General features: G+C 45.7%; 1 protein-coding gene across 11 annotated transcripts in view; it reads left to right on the forward strand.

Moving 5' to 3' along the window:
• Positions 1-17,547, forward strand: part of CELF2 (CUGBP Elav-like family member 2) — a 550,854-nt gene that overhangs the window by 464,930 nt on the left and 68,377 nt on the right. For all 11 annotated transcript variants that reach the window (XM_061126053.1, XM_061126051.1, XM_061126049.1 and 8 more), the window contains one exon: positions 14,763-14,811. In XM_061126053.1, the coding sequence (XP_060982036.1) occupies positions 14,763-14,811 (49 nt within the window). The remainder of the gene's footprint in view (positions 1-14,762; positions 14,812-17,547) is intronic.

Consider the following 17,547-nt stretch of genomic DNA (forward strand, 5'->3'; position numbering starts at 1 on the left):
ATCCCATTCCTTGCTGTGCAGGATAGGAGGTCACACTGTATGAAACTCTCACCATTCAACCACAGTTAATCTACAGAAATGGCAATGTCACATGATTGGCCTGTAACTTGACATAGAGGCGTTTCTGAGTAACAAATATACAGAGGTTATTATTGACAAAGAAAATGCTCTGTAGATGCACAGGAAGGGTCATGATGCCTTTCTATGGGTGAGCCTGTGGCCGAAGAACCAGGAAGAAGTTGTTCTTCAGTTTGACTAGAAGAGACGGGAAATGGAGCGCGATTGTGGGAAGTCAGCCTGCAAAGGTAATTTGGAAGCAAAGCATGGAGTTCCCTGAAAGATGGGCCAAGGAGCCAGAGTGTAATCTGATAGATCACTGAAAGTGTTTGAGCTGGGCACAGACATCGTTACACCTGCATTTTCAATGGATTAAAAAGGCAGCAGTGTGTGCAGTGCTCTGGGAGACAAGGACCAGCATGCAAGGAGTCCGTTACAGGAATCTGTGTGAGCAGGAGTGGGAAAAAAACTTAGCAGAGACAGATCTAGAGCGAGAATTCCAAGAAGCAGAAGAGTAAGGCAGTGCGGCCCGGGTACCGGTCCCGCGAGGGGTCTGGGAACAGACCAGACAACTGCTCCCAGTCCTGAGCTGATGCTGCTTCAGCCCCGGGCTCAGCCCTGCGCTGGTGTTTCCCAGGACCGACCGAAACCCAGGGCAGTGTGGGCAGCTTTCACTGTGCAAAGGGCCGTTTCCTACAAGAGTGAGGCAGGAGTGTGGCTGAAGTTGAGTAGAGAGACGACTGTACCAGGGAGTGTCAGGAACTGAGCTGGGTCCTGGGAAGGGGGCCGAGAGATCAGGGAGGAAACACCCTCCCAGTCTGACCAAGCTTCCCAACGGGATGGGACCCGGCAGAAGGGCCAGTTAAGCAACACGGGCGTCTCCCTGCAGAGGGCACACCAGTGAGGGAGGTGGACCACCCTCTGCTCCCCAGCCCACAGGCCTCGCTGCCCCCAGTCCAGGGAGCTGAGGCCTGGGTAGCCATGGCCACCTGGATGACAGCTGTCGGGGAAGGAGCCACAGCGAGGCCAGCAGGCTGGCTTCTGGGTTAGGCCCCGGCTATGTGAGAGGCAAGCCCGAGGGTGGCCGTGACGGGTCAAGGCTAATGTCAAGAGGACAGTTTGTTCTTAAACCAACTCATCTGTCACAAAATACAAGAGGACACTAAGTTTGTGGCCTGTAGAACCATCATACTGGCAATGTAGGGGAGCGACCAGATCATTAAGTCACTCCTCCATGGCCAGGTCAGGCCCTGTTTTTTCCATCTGTGTTTTGCCTGGCTCAGTTAGGGAGCGTATCTAATGGAGCGTCTGGGTAACATCTGGAAGAGTGACTCTTGGCACGTTCATCACTGGGTTTGGGAAGACAGTTCCACTGTCAGAAGGAAATCATGGTTAGAAAGCATATCTGTCTTTTAGGCTTGTTAATCAGGAGTGGCTGTTAGACTCTGTCCTGTGTGTGTGTGTGACTTGTGTGGACTTCTGCTGTGCTTATGGTTGTTGTCCTATTGCCTGAGCAGCTCTTTGATCCTACATGCCGCCTCTTACATTGTCTTTCCACTCACCTCCATTTCTAGCATTGTTCTAGACCCTCCAGTCTTGCGTCATTAAAACATGAAGCTCTAAACAGAGGATTCCAGAAAACCTAAGTACAGTCACTCAATTTTAACTGGTTCTGCTTTGCTTTTCATTGTATTTATTTGGGAGCGCAACTAATTGGATCATTTGTTTATACTCTATCCCAGAGATTCAGTGACAGAGGGAAGAACCGAAATCTTATCAAAGAAATTGCTTTCTGTTTGTAAAAATAAGACTAAGCATAGTAATAATACCTTCTACCGAAATCATAGCTAATTAGGCCCCGCATCTGACTAGAGGGTTAAAAAGTGTCATAGATTTACCTCTCTAAGTAATATACTTAGAACAGTTCCATGAAAAATTAAGAAAGGATTAACATCTTTCTTCAATAGGGATGCTTCGAAAAGCATTATGCTCGCACTTTGTTGTAACAATCATTTTTTCATTCACGTTCTGTGCCTCCCGTTTTGAGCCTATTCATTTTTCTTCTAATTTTAAGAATAAATAAAGCAAAATGGCAGCTCATGTTATTACTTAGTATGAAAACACAGAACCTAATTATAGCTAATGAGTGTAATAAATGCTGGGCTGCACCTCCCCTGTTTGTGTGTGTTTTCTATACAGAAGGTAACATGGGCTGAGTAACGAGGACGCCAAGTTACAGATGGGGTTGAGGAATGCTATTTGACAGGCGATTAGAGTCATCTGTCAGAAATGATGGCTTAATCACCATAGCAGACTCTAGCTCCCCTCCTATAATTCCACCCAGAGTAATCTAATTTTCCTGCGATATTTTATTTATTTTTTGCCAGGACTAAATGGTTATGCGCTTGACTTTTCCCCTCTAGTGTACCACACGATTGTAACAGAAATGTAAATAGCTAGTAACATTACAGCAAAAAAAAGGCTGCCTTTGGAGCCCGAGAAGCCAAAAGCAGATACCTAATTCTGGGTTCTGTAGGTTGTTTCCTCTCACTGGGTTGTTATTATATGTGGAAAAAGCTGGGAGCAGTATTAGCTGTATACTTCCCATGTGACCAAGAAAGGCTGTTCCTTCCAGCGTGTTTTGAATCGGGCCTTTTCCCTCAGCGGTCTCCTTTGGCTTTGTCAAATGGTAATGACAATGATAACGATAACTTTATTGGGCACATATTATGCAGGCAGTGCTTTAAGCACTTCACATGTATCAGTGGCTATTAGGAAGAAATAGTCATTCATGTCCACTGTAAGTTTTTTCCTCTGGTTGTGATTTGCCATGGGAAGAGAAAGGGTAACATGTTTCTTTGTTATTGTCATATTCACACCCTCTTTTATTCTTGGCTTTGATCACTTTTGTAAAGATATACGTTGGCAAATATTCATTTAAAGTTTTCTGTGTGCCTTCTCTATTAACTTGTTGGTAGAGATGCACCAAAGAACCATTTGGAATAGTACTGTGACTCAAAGCATAAATGAATCCCATACACTCCGCTTCCACCAGCGAATCTGCATCTCCAAAGGGTCACTGTCTACTCAGTGTCCTCCAGAATTTCCAAAGCAGTATTCAGCATTGGTGGTGTAGTGGTGAGGATAGCTGCCTTCCAAAGCAGTGTTCAGATGATTACTTGGCTTCCCAGGTGGTGCAGTGAAGAATCCCCCTGCCTGTGCAGGAGAGACAAGAGACGTGGGTTTGATCCTTGGGTCAGGAAGATGCCCTGAAGTTGTAAATAGGAACCCACTCCAGTATTCTTGCTTGGGAAACTTCATGGACAGAGGAGCCTGGCGGCCTGTAGTCCATGGGGTTGCAAAGAGACGGACATGACAGAGCGTGACCACACACACACACACATTCAAATAGAAACAGGCATTGCACAATTCAGTCAGCTATCATAAAGCCAAATACCAGTGCCTGCCTGTATCAATGCTGACTTTTCTAATAAGTGGTCTGTGCTTGATTCATTTTATAGATTCCAGTGTACTTTTCCCACTAACAGTTTGTGAAGAAACCACAAAATGCGGGATCAGTTGTCAGTAATTCAAAACTATTATTCTCTTGTAGACTGAGAGCTCATTTTGCTTGTTATCAATTGTGTCTCGTCATCATAGATATAGAACATTTTGGATAACTTGGCCCATAATATAAACTTCACAGTCTAATTCCATTTTGCATGTATTTTAAATGACCTGAAGGAACTGTAGAAGAACTAACATTTAATCTCTCTGAATCAGAGCACACAATTCCCTTGTGGTCAGATGGCACACAGATCAGAGCTATACTTTCCTAGTATGGCTGTAAGGCTGTTTTTCTTTGACTCATGACAGCATTTTAAGTTTGCTTTCCTACCTTTTCCATAGAGAAAACCTAGACAATCACTTTTGTTCTGAGACTAAAATATTTTACTTCCTCCTTTCCGGTCTGTATGTCTTTTATTTCTTTCTCTTGCCTCATTGCTGTGGCTCAGACTTCCAGTATTATGTTGAATGAAAGTGGCAGAAGTGGGCATCCTTGGCTTGTTGCTGAGCTTGAAGGAAAAGCTTTCCATTTTTTCATGGTTTAGTGTGTTATCTGTGAGCTTGTCATACGTGCCCCTTATTAGATTGAGGTGCATTCCCTCTGTACCCCTTTTGTTGAGAGGTTTGTTTTTTTTTTCTCTCACAAATACATGTTGAATTTTGTGAAACACTTTTTCTGCATCTGTTGATGATCATATGATTGTTACGCTTTATTTTAAAACAGTGTATCACAATGACTGATTTGTAGATGTTGAACCATCCTTGTATCCCTGGAATAAATCCTATTTGATCATGGCATATGACTCTTTTGGTGTATTACTGAATTCCCTTGGTTTCTGCTTGTCTGGAAAACTGTCTCAATTCTGAATGATGAATCCGTTGGGTAGCGTAGTCTTGGTTGGGAGTTTTTTGTTTTGTTTTCTCAGCACTTTGAATGTATTATGCCATTCCCTGTGGCCTTCATTGTTTCTGTTGGAAAATCTGCTCGTAATCTTATGGGGGCTTCTTTGTACATAATAAGTTGGTTTTCTCTTGCTGCTTTTAATAGTCTTTCCTTGTCTTTAACTTCTGACATTTTAATTATAATCTGTTTTTGTGTGGATCTCTTTGAGTTATTTGAAACACTCTGGACTCCTGGATCTGAATGTCTGTTTCCTTCCCCAGGTTAAGTAAGCTTTCAGCCATTATTTCCTTAAATAATTATTCTTCCCATTTGTCTATTTTCCTTGTGGGATCCCTGGAATATGAATGCCAGTCCTTTTTGGTGTTGTCTCTTAAGCTTTCTTTTTTTCATAAAAATTCTCACTATTTGAAGATGATATATGATATTATATAGAGAAAACCTTAGACTCCATCAAAAAACTGTTTGAACTCATAAGCAGATTTAGTAAAGTCACAGGATTCAAAGTGAATACACACAAAAAAAACTGCTGTGTTTCTATTCACTAATAATGAAATATCAGAAAGAGAAATTAAGAAAACAGTTCCATTTACAATTTGCATCTAAAATAATAAATTTAACCAAGGATTGTATATAGAAAACTACAGGACCTTAATGAAAGGCACAGAAGAAGGCACAAATAAATGTAAAGATATTCGGTGTTCATGATCGGAAGAATTAATATTGTTATAGTTGCTATACTATCCAAGGCAAGCTACAGATTTGGTGCCATCCCTGTCAAAATTCCACTGATATGCTTCACAGAAACAAAATAAATAGTTGTAAAGTTTGTATGGAACAACAGAAGACCCTGAATAGGCAAAGCAGTCTTGAAAAAGAACAAAGCTAAAAGCAGCATGCCCCTGATTTCAAAGTGTATTACAAAGCTGTAGAAATCAAAAGAGTATGGTATGGACATTAAAAACGGACGCATAGAACAGAATAGACCCAGGAATTAAACTCACATATATATCGTCAATTAATTTATGACAAAAGAGCCAAGAATATACAATGGGCAAAGAACAGTCTCAAATAAATGATGTTGGGTAAACTGGACGACTGTCTCACACAATACACAAAAATTAAGAAAAAGGATTAAAGATTTTAATATAAGACTGAAATCATAAGACTCCTAGAAGAAAACATAGGTGACAAGCTTCTTGACATAGCTCTTGATGATGATTTTTTTTTAAACTGTCACCAAAGCAAAGGCAAGAAAAGCAAAAATAAATGAGTGATACTACATCACACTAAAAAACTTCTGCACAGTAAAGCAAACTTGACAAAATGAAAAGACAGTCTAGTGAATGGGAGAAAATTATTTGCAAATCATATATTCAAGGGATTAATATTCAAAGTATATAAGGAACTCATAAGCTCAGTAGCAAAAAATCAATGTGATTTAAAAAATGGGCAGAAGATCTGAATAGACATTTTTCCTAAGAAGACATCTTGATGGCCAATAGGCACATGAGAAGATGCTCAGCATCATTATTCTTCAGGCAATTGCAAATCAGAACCACAGGGAGCTCTAACTTCACACCTATCAGAAAAGCTGTTTTCAAAAAGGTAAAAAGTAAAAAGTGTTGCTGAGGATGTGGAGAAAAGGGAACCTTTGTCCACTGTTGGTAGGAATATGAATTGATGCAGCCACTATGAAAAACAGTGTGGCATTTCCTCAAAAAATTAAAAATCAGAACTATCATATGATACCTCCGTTCTCCTTCTAGACATTTATCTGAAAGAAACAAAGACATTAACTTGAAAAAGATAACCAGTACTCCCATGTCCCTTGCAGCATTATTTACAAGAGCGAAGATATGAAAGCTACCAAAGTGTTGGATGAATGGATAAAGAAATTGTTTCATATATAAATATGTATATGTATATATTTGTGTATATATACATTCATAATGAAATATCATTTAGCTGTTTAAAAAATGAAATCTTGCCTTTGGACAAATGACGGACCCTGAAGGTATTACACAAAATTGAAATAAGTCACAGAAAAACAGATATTTTATGATCTCCCTTTTATGTGGAATCTAAAAATTAATTTTAAAAAAAAGCTCACAGATACAGAGGATAGGTGATTGCCAGAGGCTAGGAGTGAGAGGTGGGAAAAATTGCTGAACTGGGATTTTTTTGTTGTTGTTTAAATAAGTCTTTAAAATATGTATTTCATATGTGCATGTGAAATATATATGATGTATACATATATACACATAAACATATTCATACATAAGTTTCTAATTGGGAGGTACCCTACAGACTGAGATAGCCTTTATGTCTAGCATGAAAGAGGAGATTTTGGTAATGCTCTCGGTTCTTAGAAACCACCATCTCACAGCATAGCTGTCTGGATGTGCTAAGGGGAGGCTCAGTATGCCGGAGGGGTTGAGAGTCTGTGCTCCAGCCTGAGACGGTCCCAGCTCAAATCCCTGCCCCACTGCCGATGTGCTCTGTGTGCCTCAGCCAAGTTCTTTCATCTCTCTTTGTTCTTCTCCTTCCATCCCTCCCCCAGCCCTGTCCCTTTAGTTCCTTATTCATGTCTATCTCAGGGTTGTTGTGAGAATTAAACAGGAAAACAGTTTTCACCAAAATTGCCTAAATTCTCTCCTTACGTAGCAAACACAACAGTGAGCGCCAAGCCCAGCTTCATCCTGATGGAGACAGATCCCACATGTGACTTTGGTCAGCTGTATTCTTGCAGAGGCAGCACTCAGTTAAAGATGTTTCAGGAAGTTTAACGATACATCACCATTTTCAAAAATCAGAGAAATTCAGAGGTCCTTATTCAATACTGATAGGTCAACATTCCTAAAACTCACTTTGTTTCTTCCCAGTCTGCTCTATGCAGAGTATAAAAAGCAGTGACGGAAATGGCAGAATTTCCTACCTAGAGAGATGGGGGAGCCTCTATGGCTCTGGGAGTTCCTTATGGTCATAGAAGATCCCTTGACGACGCATCTGCCTTTGGGTGATGGCGTGCGTCCAGCTGGTGGCACTTCTTTGGAAATTTATTTTTGCCCATTTGCAAAACATTTTGGAGAAAAATTCAGGAAGTGTAGGTGCCTTTGGTATCTCAGAGTCTGCTGTCCAACAAGATATGAAGTATATTCCCCATGAGTCAGGTTTGTGTTGTCAGGGAACAGAAGAAAAATTCCAGTTCATCTGTCCTGAGTGGAGTCCGTTAATTTTCATGCATTCACTTCTTCCCTCCCCTCTCTTTCCCCTTTTAAATACTTTGTGAGCAGTAAGCTTATAACATGTGCCATCACGGCTGCTCTTTCTAGGGGTCACAATGGGGTTAATAATAAGATGCGTGGTGGTGACTCTGTAAAACCCATTTCAGGTTAAAAAATGGCATGTTTTATATTGAGTCTGGTGTTAAAGGTGGTTCATTCATCCTTCGGTGATGGCTGAGGTTAAACAAGTTTCAACACAAATTCTCCTTGGTGCGAGAAACAGGGTCCTGTGTCTTCCAGCCTCCATCTGGGTTAACACTGGCCGTTTCAGCTCAGAATCACCTCCTTAGCCATCACAGGATCAAGGCAGAAAGATCTGGGGAAATAACTCAGACTTCATAGAGTGCGGTTCGTGGGTGCTGGCGGCTGTGGTCCAGGCTTGTCTTCGTCACTGGGATGTGATGGGACTCATAACGAGGGTGGTGACGGCTGCTGCCAGGGGCGTCTATGGCCCCCTCCCCCTGCCGTCACCTCCACAGCCTTTGGAGGGGCGCCTTTGCCCTGTATTACGTCCTCGTCTTCATTTCTGTGAGCCACAGCCAGGCTCCTGGTGACGCAGCCAAGGTTGACACGTTCCAGAGTGAGAAGCAGCAGGTCCTGCCAGCAAGAAGGGCTTCGGATCTAGGGCCCCCTGTGCGTGTGGGGGAGAAGCGAGGGAGGTCCGGGGGTCACGCGCGCACCATTAGGAGGCAGGGTACGGGGTGAGGCTGCTCCTGGAGGCTGGTGCCCTGTGAAGCTGACAGCCTCCTGAGAGAGTGGAGGTGTGGGATGAAAACTAGCCCACGTCAGAGAGGAGGGGCCCACAGGTCAAGAGACCCTAATCCGCCGCCTGAGAAACAGCAGCGCAGGGCACTGCGGTCACGGTGCCCTTTGCTTTTATGATCAATACTGAACACGCAGATGTAACTGAAAGTAACAACCAGTTTCTGTGGAATCTGTTTGACTAGTCCCCCTTTCATCAGACTTCATTTGCATTTCTTTGTTTCATTGAAATATCGTTGATTTACAGTATTACATTAGTTTCAGGTATATAGCAAAGTGATTCATATATACATATATATGTATGTACATATATATTCCTTTATTCTTTTCCATTATAGTTTATTCCAAGATATTGAACATAATGCCCTGTAATATACAGTAAATCCTAGTTGTTTATCTATAGATTTCATTTGCCTTTAAGTAAGTAGGACTAAATAGAAACCAACAAGTTACCCAATACCTTACTGTGGAACATGAGGTATGATGTCACTGTTCTGTAATAAAATGTAACACAAATTCAGATACAAAACAAATTCACATGCAAATCAATCTTCAAGGGAATGGGTTTAGAAGGCGTTCTTCATAGAAACATAAGCTTGATGAACTCTGTTAAGTTAACTGCGCTGCCATGAAGCAGATCTGTTTCCAAAATACTTGATTCTGCCATTTCCCTGGGACAGGCCCTCAGCTGTGGGGAACCTGGAGTAGGAAAGCCAGAGCCCTGCTGCAGTCTCTGCTCCAAGGGCAGCTGAGGTGGACTCAAGTCTTAGACTCACTGGGCTTCCCAGGTGGCGCTAGTGGTAAAGAACCCGCCTGCCAATGCAGGAGACATAGAGAGATGAGGGTTCAATCCCTGGGTCGGGAAGATCCCCTGAAGAAGGAAATGGCTACCCACTCCAGTATTCTTGCCTGGGGAATGAATCCCATGGACAGAGGAGCCTGGCAGGCTGTGGTCCATAGGGTTGCAAAGAGTTGGACACACCTTAGTGACTTAGCACCACGCATGCTTGCTGCCGTTCCTCCAGGCCTCAAGGAAGCTACCCCGTCAGTGCCACTGGCTAGAGGTTATAAATCCCTAGGCTCCTCTAACCATGTAGACAGATCATAACAATACAGACCAGCGAAGGTTTCTTCAGACCCAGCCGATCCTGTGTAATGATGGAGATGCAGCCTCAGAGTAATGAACATGCCTCTTAACATATATACAATGGAATATTATCCGGCCATTGAAAAGAACAAAGTGATGCCATTTGCAGTGACATAGATGGACCTGGCACACTGAGTGAAGTAAGACAGAAAGACAACTATCATGAAATCGCTTGTATGTGGAATCTAAAAAAAAAGAACAAACGGACTTCCTTATAAAACAGAAATAGGGTCACAGATATAGAGAACAAACAAATGGCTACCAAGGGGGGAAGGAGGCGAGATAAACTGAGAGATGGGGCTTGACATGTACCCACCAGTATATATAAGATAACCTGCTATGTAGCACAAGGAACTCTACTCAATACTCTGTAATGGCCTGTGTGGGAAAAGGATCTAAAAAAGAGTGGACGTGTGTAACTGATCCAGGAAGGAGACTGGAACAGTGACGGCCGAGCTCTTGGGCCTTCCTCCCGGGAAGGTGCATATACCCCCGCCCTCCAGCTTGGGTGGTGGAGGTGACCAGTGTCCCCATCGTGACAAAAGCTGTGTTGCCACGCTTCAGGTGTGATGCCACGGGCGTCACCTTCAGTCCTCGAGGAAGGCAGTGAGGGTGTGGCCTCTGGCTGCCATCCCAGGGCCGTTGTATTTCAGGGCTGAGAGCGCGCTGTTTTCCCTGTGCCTGAACTTCTCTGATCCGTGAACTTATCCCTGACGGTGGGCCGTGAAGTGCTTTGTTGTTTGGGGTTTGGTGCATGGTCTCTGGCGACATCCGGCGCTCCGTCTGTTGGTTAGGATGCATCATCGTCACTCATTAGGAGCAGTGTGACTTCGTTTCTCTGACTCTCTTCCTTCAAGTAGGTTGCTCCTTCCCTGAAATGCCCTTCACTCAAGTCCCGGTGAGCATCAGGGTCCCTTCAGGAGTGAGCCTGACCATCGCTCCAGCTGAGACGTGTTCTGCGCGTGCCCTTCCTTTCTGGCGGGTGTGTGTCTGAGTCCCCACGCTGCGTGAGGAAAACGCCTGGTGTGTCTCTCTCTACCCTTACGTTAGACACTGTTGTGATGAGAACGCTTGTTTACCCATTATTCCCACCATGTAACAGAGCAGAGTGAAGAGAATGTGTGAGTTGTCTCAGCACCCTACTGAGGTGAATCTTTGACACCATTTCCTGTTAGAGGGGAGGAATCTCCCTATATTATAATATTATATTATATTGAAACTTTAAACTGGAATGTCCCCTCCTTTCCAGGAACTTCCCTGCTCCACTCAACAAGTTCTCCCAAAGTTCTTGGAATCATAAGACTTTGAGGAAGTGACATAACATTATGAGAATGACTCCTCCTAACCATTTTTTTTTTTTTGTCTTCCTTGACATTTACATCCTGTATCTGATCAGGAATTTGTAACTCAAATGAACTGTTCGTGATAATGAGCCATTCCTAATACAGTCCTGATTGAACACCTCTCTCCAAGAAGGCCAAGGTGCTTTACATACATTATCACGGTTGGTTTCAGAACATCCCTGGAGTAGGGTGACCAGCCGTTCAGAATCACCTTGGTCTGACAATCCAGATCTCCATGAGGAGATCTCTCCTTCTCCTCTCTGGATCCAGGAGTTCAAGTTCAAAAAAACCAAATTCAAGGCCAGAGTGGCCACAGCTGTTTATTGCTCCCACTGGTACATTCCTGAGCCTTCTGGATAGTCTTAGATCAGAATCAGAGTCAGTTCTCAGCAACAGCAGGAGAACCCAGAGTCAAGTCTTTGCACAATACCCATGGTGAAGTTCTGTTGATGAAGTGTGGTGGGAAGGCAGAGGAGGACCACTTTCCCCCAAGGGGCTATTGCTGGCGCCTCCAAGTGAGCATCTCTCTGGCACCTGCGGTTCCTCCTCGTAGGCTCAGGAGTCCAAACACCGTGTTGGGCATTTGTGGGGGCAGCCATGCAGTTTGTGGGAATCAGCCCTGGTTGAAGAGTAGGGAACTCTGCTTTCTGATCCCAGCTGTGTCATTAACCAGCTGTGTGTCCTTAGTGGAGTCCCTTGTTCCCTTCAGACATTGAGATATTGGACGAGATGATTCCCAGGGCCCTTGGCAGCTTTAGTCAAATGATTCTGTCCTTGCAGCTCCTAGATTTCCTCATCCAGACCTCTGCACGTCGCTGATGGATCTGAGGATTCACAGCACTCTCTCTGTAATACTTTTCTGATCCTCATCACCAGCTTTCTCCTTTATTTATGTGCATGTCAGTCAAACATGTACATGTCATGCCAACCATGTTGGGTTGGCAGTGTCTTGAAGGCAAGAGTCCTATTCATTGAATTTTTGCGTCCTATATATAATGGTGGTACTCTTATCTCTCCTGTACCTTTAACCTGTGAAATTCATCTTGAGTCTTTTCAGCTCATTGACCTGTACATGTGTTTCCTATCTGGAAAGACTCCACCTTCATCATCCACCAAGCCTCCTGTCTTCCTCCCTGCCGCCTCTTAGAACAAATCTCGAAGTAATTGTCTGCGTCTATCATATCAACCATTACCTTTCCTGTTACCCTCCCACTGCCTGCAGGTTGGCATTCTGGCCCCCAGTACCCCCACAGAAGCTGTTTTGATAATTTTTTTTTTTAAATCTGTATTGCCAGATGCAGAAGGACCATGGGGCACTTTCATCGTAGCATCTAACAGCACTTGCTCTGACCACCAGCTTGTTCTTGAAACTCTCCCTGCGTGACGCCTGTGGGGCCCGCGGTTCTGTTCCGGCTTCTCTGGGTTGGCCCTTGCTCTGTGCCTCTGACTGACTCCTCTTCCCGGCTGTTCCATGGTTCTGCCCTTGGCTGTCGTCTCCCTTCACTGAGTTCCTTCTCTGGACAGTTTCAGCCACACCTGTGGCATCAGCCCGCTCCCAGAGCTGTCGTGGCAGCTCGAGACCCGCGTTTCCAGCTTCACACCAAACGCAGGGCGTCCTGACCTGTGCCCCTCAGCCTCTGCCCACCCGCTCCCCGGACTGCTTTCTCGAGTTTTCCCTGTTTAGGCCGTTACTTGTAGGGCACAGCGTTATATGCAGGACACAGAAGTGAGGTGAACGGGCCGGGGCCCCGCTGTACGTTCAGTTGTCCAGGCCTGGGGTTCTGCCACCACCAGCCAGTTACCTCTGAGGTTCAGACCTTCACCAGCTCCCGGGGGCTCTTGGTAGTCAGTCACTTCTGAACTGTCCCCTTTGCCTCTCTGAGTCTCCTCCCTCCAACGCTGCAGCCAAAGGTGACTTTTCGAGAAAGCAAATGGGAACTCATGGCTTTGCTGCTTAAACATTCTACACCTGATTGCTGACTTTTAGGTGAAATTGGAACTCCTTCATCTGCGAGATCGTCAACAGCCTGGACACCGGCTGCCCGGGCACCCCCGACACACGCACTCACACTGTATACTGCCTCCAGGAGGGCCGGGCGCCTCCTCACCACCACCACGTCTTTGTGTGGGACAGTCCGCTGGTTTCAGACTGCCCCCTCCTCTGCTGGCAAGTCCGCCAGCCTTTAGGACTCAAAGCAGATGGGCCCTCTGCCACGACACCCCCACCGCCCTCACCAGGCAGAGTGAAGTGCCTGCTCCCCTGGACTCCCACTTTCAGCCCCTTTTCTGAAAAGACAAGTCTGCTTACTGACCCCTAAGCATTCTACTCTCATGCTGGTCTCTTCTCTACAAATTGAATGTATTAATGAGTGGAGTGGGAATACAGGTAGACGCCACACCTCAAGGCCTGTGTTCTGTGTGTAAGAGCATCTTGCCTTGGAGCGTAAACGAAGCAGCTCTGAATTATTTAGCCTCTCGTCCCCCAGTACTGCTCTCTCGTCCTCTTCCTCTAGTGTCTGGAAGACCCTGGCAGGCATTAGGTGCACGTGGTCTCGACCGCCCGATAATCACTTCCCATCATTTCGGTGCCAGAGCCAAGTAGCATTCCCCTTTCATTTAAATTAGATAAAACCCAGAGCTGTGGCTGGCAAGTGAGGGAAGTCCACTGGGGAAATTAAAGGTTCAGAGAGAATGGGACCCATTATAATAAAAGCATTTGCACAGCCACTGATTCCATCTACCCCGTGGCGTCGACAGTCCTTGGGGTAGGATGAAATATGAAGCGAGAGAACCTGTGAAAGTCATTTGAGGAATTTATTTTAATTGGAAATGGTGGCAGCTTTCTGTGCTTGGAGTCAACTCTGCAGATCACGCACAGGAGTGTGATTGGCATCATTTAAAGAGCACGGAGCATCTTGTTCCTCCAAGATGCAGGATCTTGGTACCACGTCGTCCCAGGTGCTTTCTCCACCTACGTGCTCACTAAATGTGATTGTCAGCCCCTCCCTCATTCTTTCCTCCCTCCCTCTCGCCTTCTGTCCATTCCTTCACTGCCTCTGCATTCCTGTCTCATACTTCATGTTTAATAAAAATGAGATTTTGACACCTAAATCAATCAGTGGGTCAACCTGCAAATTACTCAGAACTCTAAAACCCAAGAAACAGCCATGCAGCAGATGTAGAATGACCAGGAGAAAAATGGACCATCTGTAATCATTTGTAATAATACAAAATAATGGTAGCTGTTTTTTCCTATGCCTCATTTGTTAAGCACATCACATGCATCTTGTCTTGGTAATTCTCTCCGGCCCTACTATATAGATATCACCTCCATCTTACAGATGAGGAGACTAAGGCTCAGAAAAGACACCTGCCCAAGGCCACGCCGCTGTAATGAACGGCAGAGCCAGAATCCCCTGTCAGATCCAGGCAGAAACCACACTGAGTGCTAGAAGCAGGTTATGAACTTGAGCCTGACTGCAAAGCTCACAGAGCCTTGGGGCTTAAAAGCATCCTGTTGCTGAACATCAAATACATGCTTGCATTTAATATATAATAGTTCCTGTTAACTGAGAGAGGTCTCGTTATGATTTAAATGCCCTTGTAACAGTATTGTCGTCTTGTTGAACAGCATGGGGTTTCTGAGATTGTTGAACTGTTGTTCAATCTGCCTTACCTTCTCACTTTTCTGTTTTTAGATGCATCATCCCATTCAGATGAAACCTGCAGATAGTGAAAAATCAAACGGTAGGTGGTGACCAATTGTCTCCTATTAATGTCTGTTTTCTTAAGCACAGAAGTGAGGCTGGCGGGGGGAGAGGGTGCAGGGAGGAGCTAGCTGTTTCTCTGGGGAAGGCGGAGAGATGTGTTCCAGGAACTTCCATTGGGGTGGGCATCTCTGGATAAACGTGAGCTTCAGTCCCGTTCCTCCTGTATCTGGTGTAAAGACCTGTGAAGATGCTACAAGAAGCAGTTTTCCGTGTCCCTCTGTTTGGGATGTGATCGGTATGGTGACCCTGTGGCCTTTGGCTCTTGTCTACCTCCTCTGACAGCCGCACAGGCGCCCGAGGGGGAGGGATGACCTTACACCAGGCAGAGAAGCCAGGTGAGGAGGGCCTCACCCACCAGGACTTAGGCTGACTTTTGTTCCCCCTTTCCTTTGGTCCTGTGGCTTTGAGAGTGTCTCATTGCACTTTTCTCTAGGTTGTACCCATGCATTTGCATCTATATTCATTCAGAATTCAGTCTGCTGGTTAATAAACACACACTTAAGTACAAAAAAAAAAAAAAATGTATGCATTTGGTGAGGTCCATGGAATAATTGACTTGCCTCTCCATAACACCAGAGGGTTGACGGGCACATTTCTCTCTAGAGTTTCTGCTTCTACTTGTGCAGACCGTCTCTCCCGGTTTTGTTCTTGGGATTGACTGAACGTATGTTAGAGGAATCTCCTGCCTTCCTGGAGCCCAGCACCCCCATCCCACAAGACTGACACAATCAGCGTGGTTTCCGGCCTCCAGGCAGCTCTGCACCTCATTAATTAGTCATGGGGCAGAAGCCACACACTTGGAGATCTGCATATCCGCATGTGTAAATTATGATGAGGCTCTGCCTCTCCAAGAGGTGTGTTTTTGCTGATTGTAGCGCATCCCATTTTCTGGCCCCATCGACTGGAAAGTTTTGAAGGAAGTTCCCTGCCGTATGGGGTTGCTGCTGGCACTGGTTCGCCTGGCGGGGAGTAAACACTGGTGCTTCACCACCATCCTGACCAGCCGCACCCTTCTCTGCGGGTCTGATTCCCTTTTCCCTACAGTTCTTTATCGCAGTTGTGGCGTTGGATGTCAGAGGGTCTAAAACCCGCCACTGCTTTCGTGTGGGACCTTAGTCCAGTCGCTTCGTCCTTTGTTTGACAATTCTTCATCAGTTACTCTGTGCCGGGCAGGCTGCCAGGGGCTGAGGCTGCAGCAGTGAATTTTTAAAAGCAGAAAAGGACGCAAAAGACACTGTCCATTCCCTCCTGGAACTCAATGTTTGTTGTCACTAGTTTCAGTATCTTAACAGTCATGGAGAGATTGGACTTTAATCTCATTCATAGAATAGGAATAGGAATAAAGGTAACTGCCTCTCAGAGCTGAGCGTTTATCCTAGATATTTGGGGTAGTGCTGTAAGTGACTGAGCGCTTGTATAAAAGGTTGCCTGGTATCTCCACCTGATTCTTCCCTGGCCCTTAGGCCCTGAGCCAAGTGCGTCTGCCCAGGCAGAAGGCAGGCTCCCCGAGCCCACGTGCTCCAGGTGGGCACGTCTACAGTCCATTCTCTTCCTCCTGGGAGAGGGGAGGGATGGAGCTGGTATTTGTGGGGTGAACTCCGTCAGCGAAGGTCATGCTGGTATGTCCAGCCACCAGGAGATGCTCCCTGTCCCTTGGCTCCATAATCATCCAGACTGTCAGGACACGGGTCATGGGATCAAAGTCTGCAGAAGAGGCTTCATTTGAGCCTTAAGCCGTCGTGATAAACGTGACAAAAGAGAGAACCGAGTTGGAAACGTGTGACTCAAAATACCTGAAGAATTGAACGAGAGAAGGTGTCTTCTGCATTTTCTGCTGGGCAAGCGCAAACCCTGACTGTCCGTGGGGTGGCTGCCGGGGAGGTTCAGAACAGCCCGCCGCCCTCTGACTCCTCTGGACACTGAGGGTGGTGTCTGCTTGGGGTCTGGAACCACAGCAACAGGATACAACTTTTGGGGGCACACCCCGTTTTGCAGAGTCTCGAAAGCCAAGCAGGACTGGGTACTGTTTTACCAAGAGGAGCAAATACCCAGAAATGCCATGTCTCAAGAAGCACCCTCTTTCGGGGAGCCCAGACTTGACACCATCCCTGCACTTGTTGGCTGTGACCTTAGGCAAGTTCCTCTCACCTCACCCAGCCTCCGAGTCTCCAGCTGTAAGAGGGGCTGTGGTCTTCTAGTCTGTGCTGCGCCCGTAAGGCCCACCTCACACTGTCATCCCGCAGTTGTCACCTGCAGAACTTAGCGTCACACCTGGTGCGAGGCGAGCATCCATCTGCTCCGCTGATGACATATCTCCAGCCCTCGGGGGCAGCTTCTCTGGTGCCTCCTGAGAGCAGAGACCAGCCCTTCCAGCCTTAGAGTCTTCCTGCCAAAGCTTGGGTCTGAACACACAAAGGAAAACCCCCAAACCTTTCTGGGCCGTTGGTCCCTTGGCTTGCAGACTGAACTTCATTTTCTGAATTTTCAGTTAAGAAACAAAAAGTCAAATAGTATAAAGGGACCGAAGGTGGCTTTTAAAGCGCTCTTTGCAGAGGCTTGGGTGGACCCCCGCCTTGCATAGTCATGAGCAGACTTCAGGGTTCTCCTTGGACCTGAGTGGAAGAAGGAGAAAGGTATTATGTCCCAAAGCCAGGGCTACAAGCTGCAGGCCTTTTCTGATGTCACGTGGCATTTTTGACAGGTAAGCATAGTT

The sequence above is a fragment of the Dama dama genome, chromosome 23, assembly GCF_033118175.1.
Source record: "Dama dama isolate Ldn47 chromosome 23, ASM3311817v1, whole genome shotgun sequence".
NCBI lineage: Eukaryota > Metazoa > Chordata > Mammalia > Artiodactyla > Cervidae > Dama > Dama dama.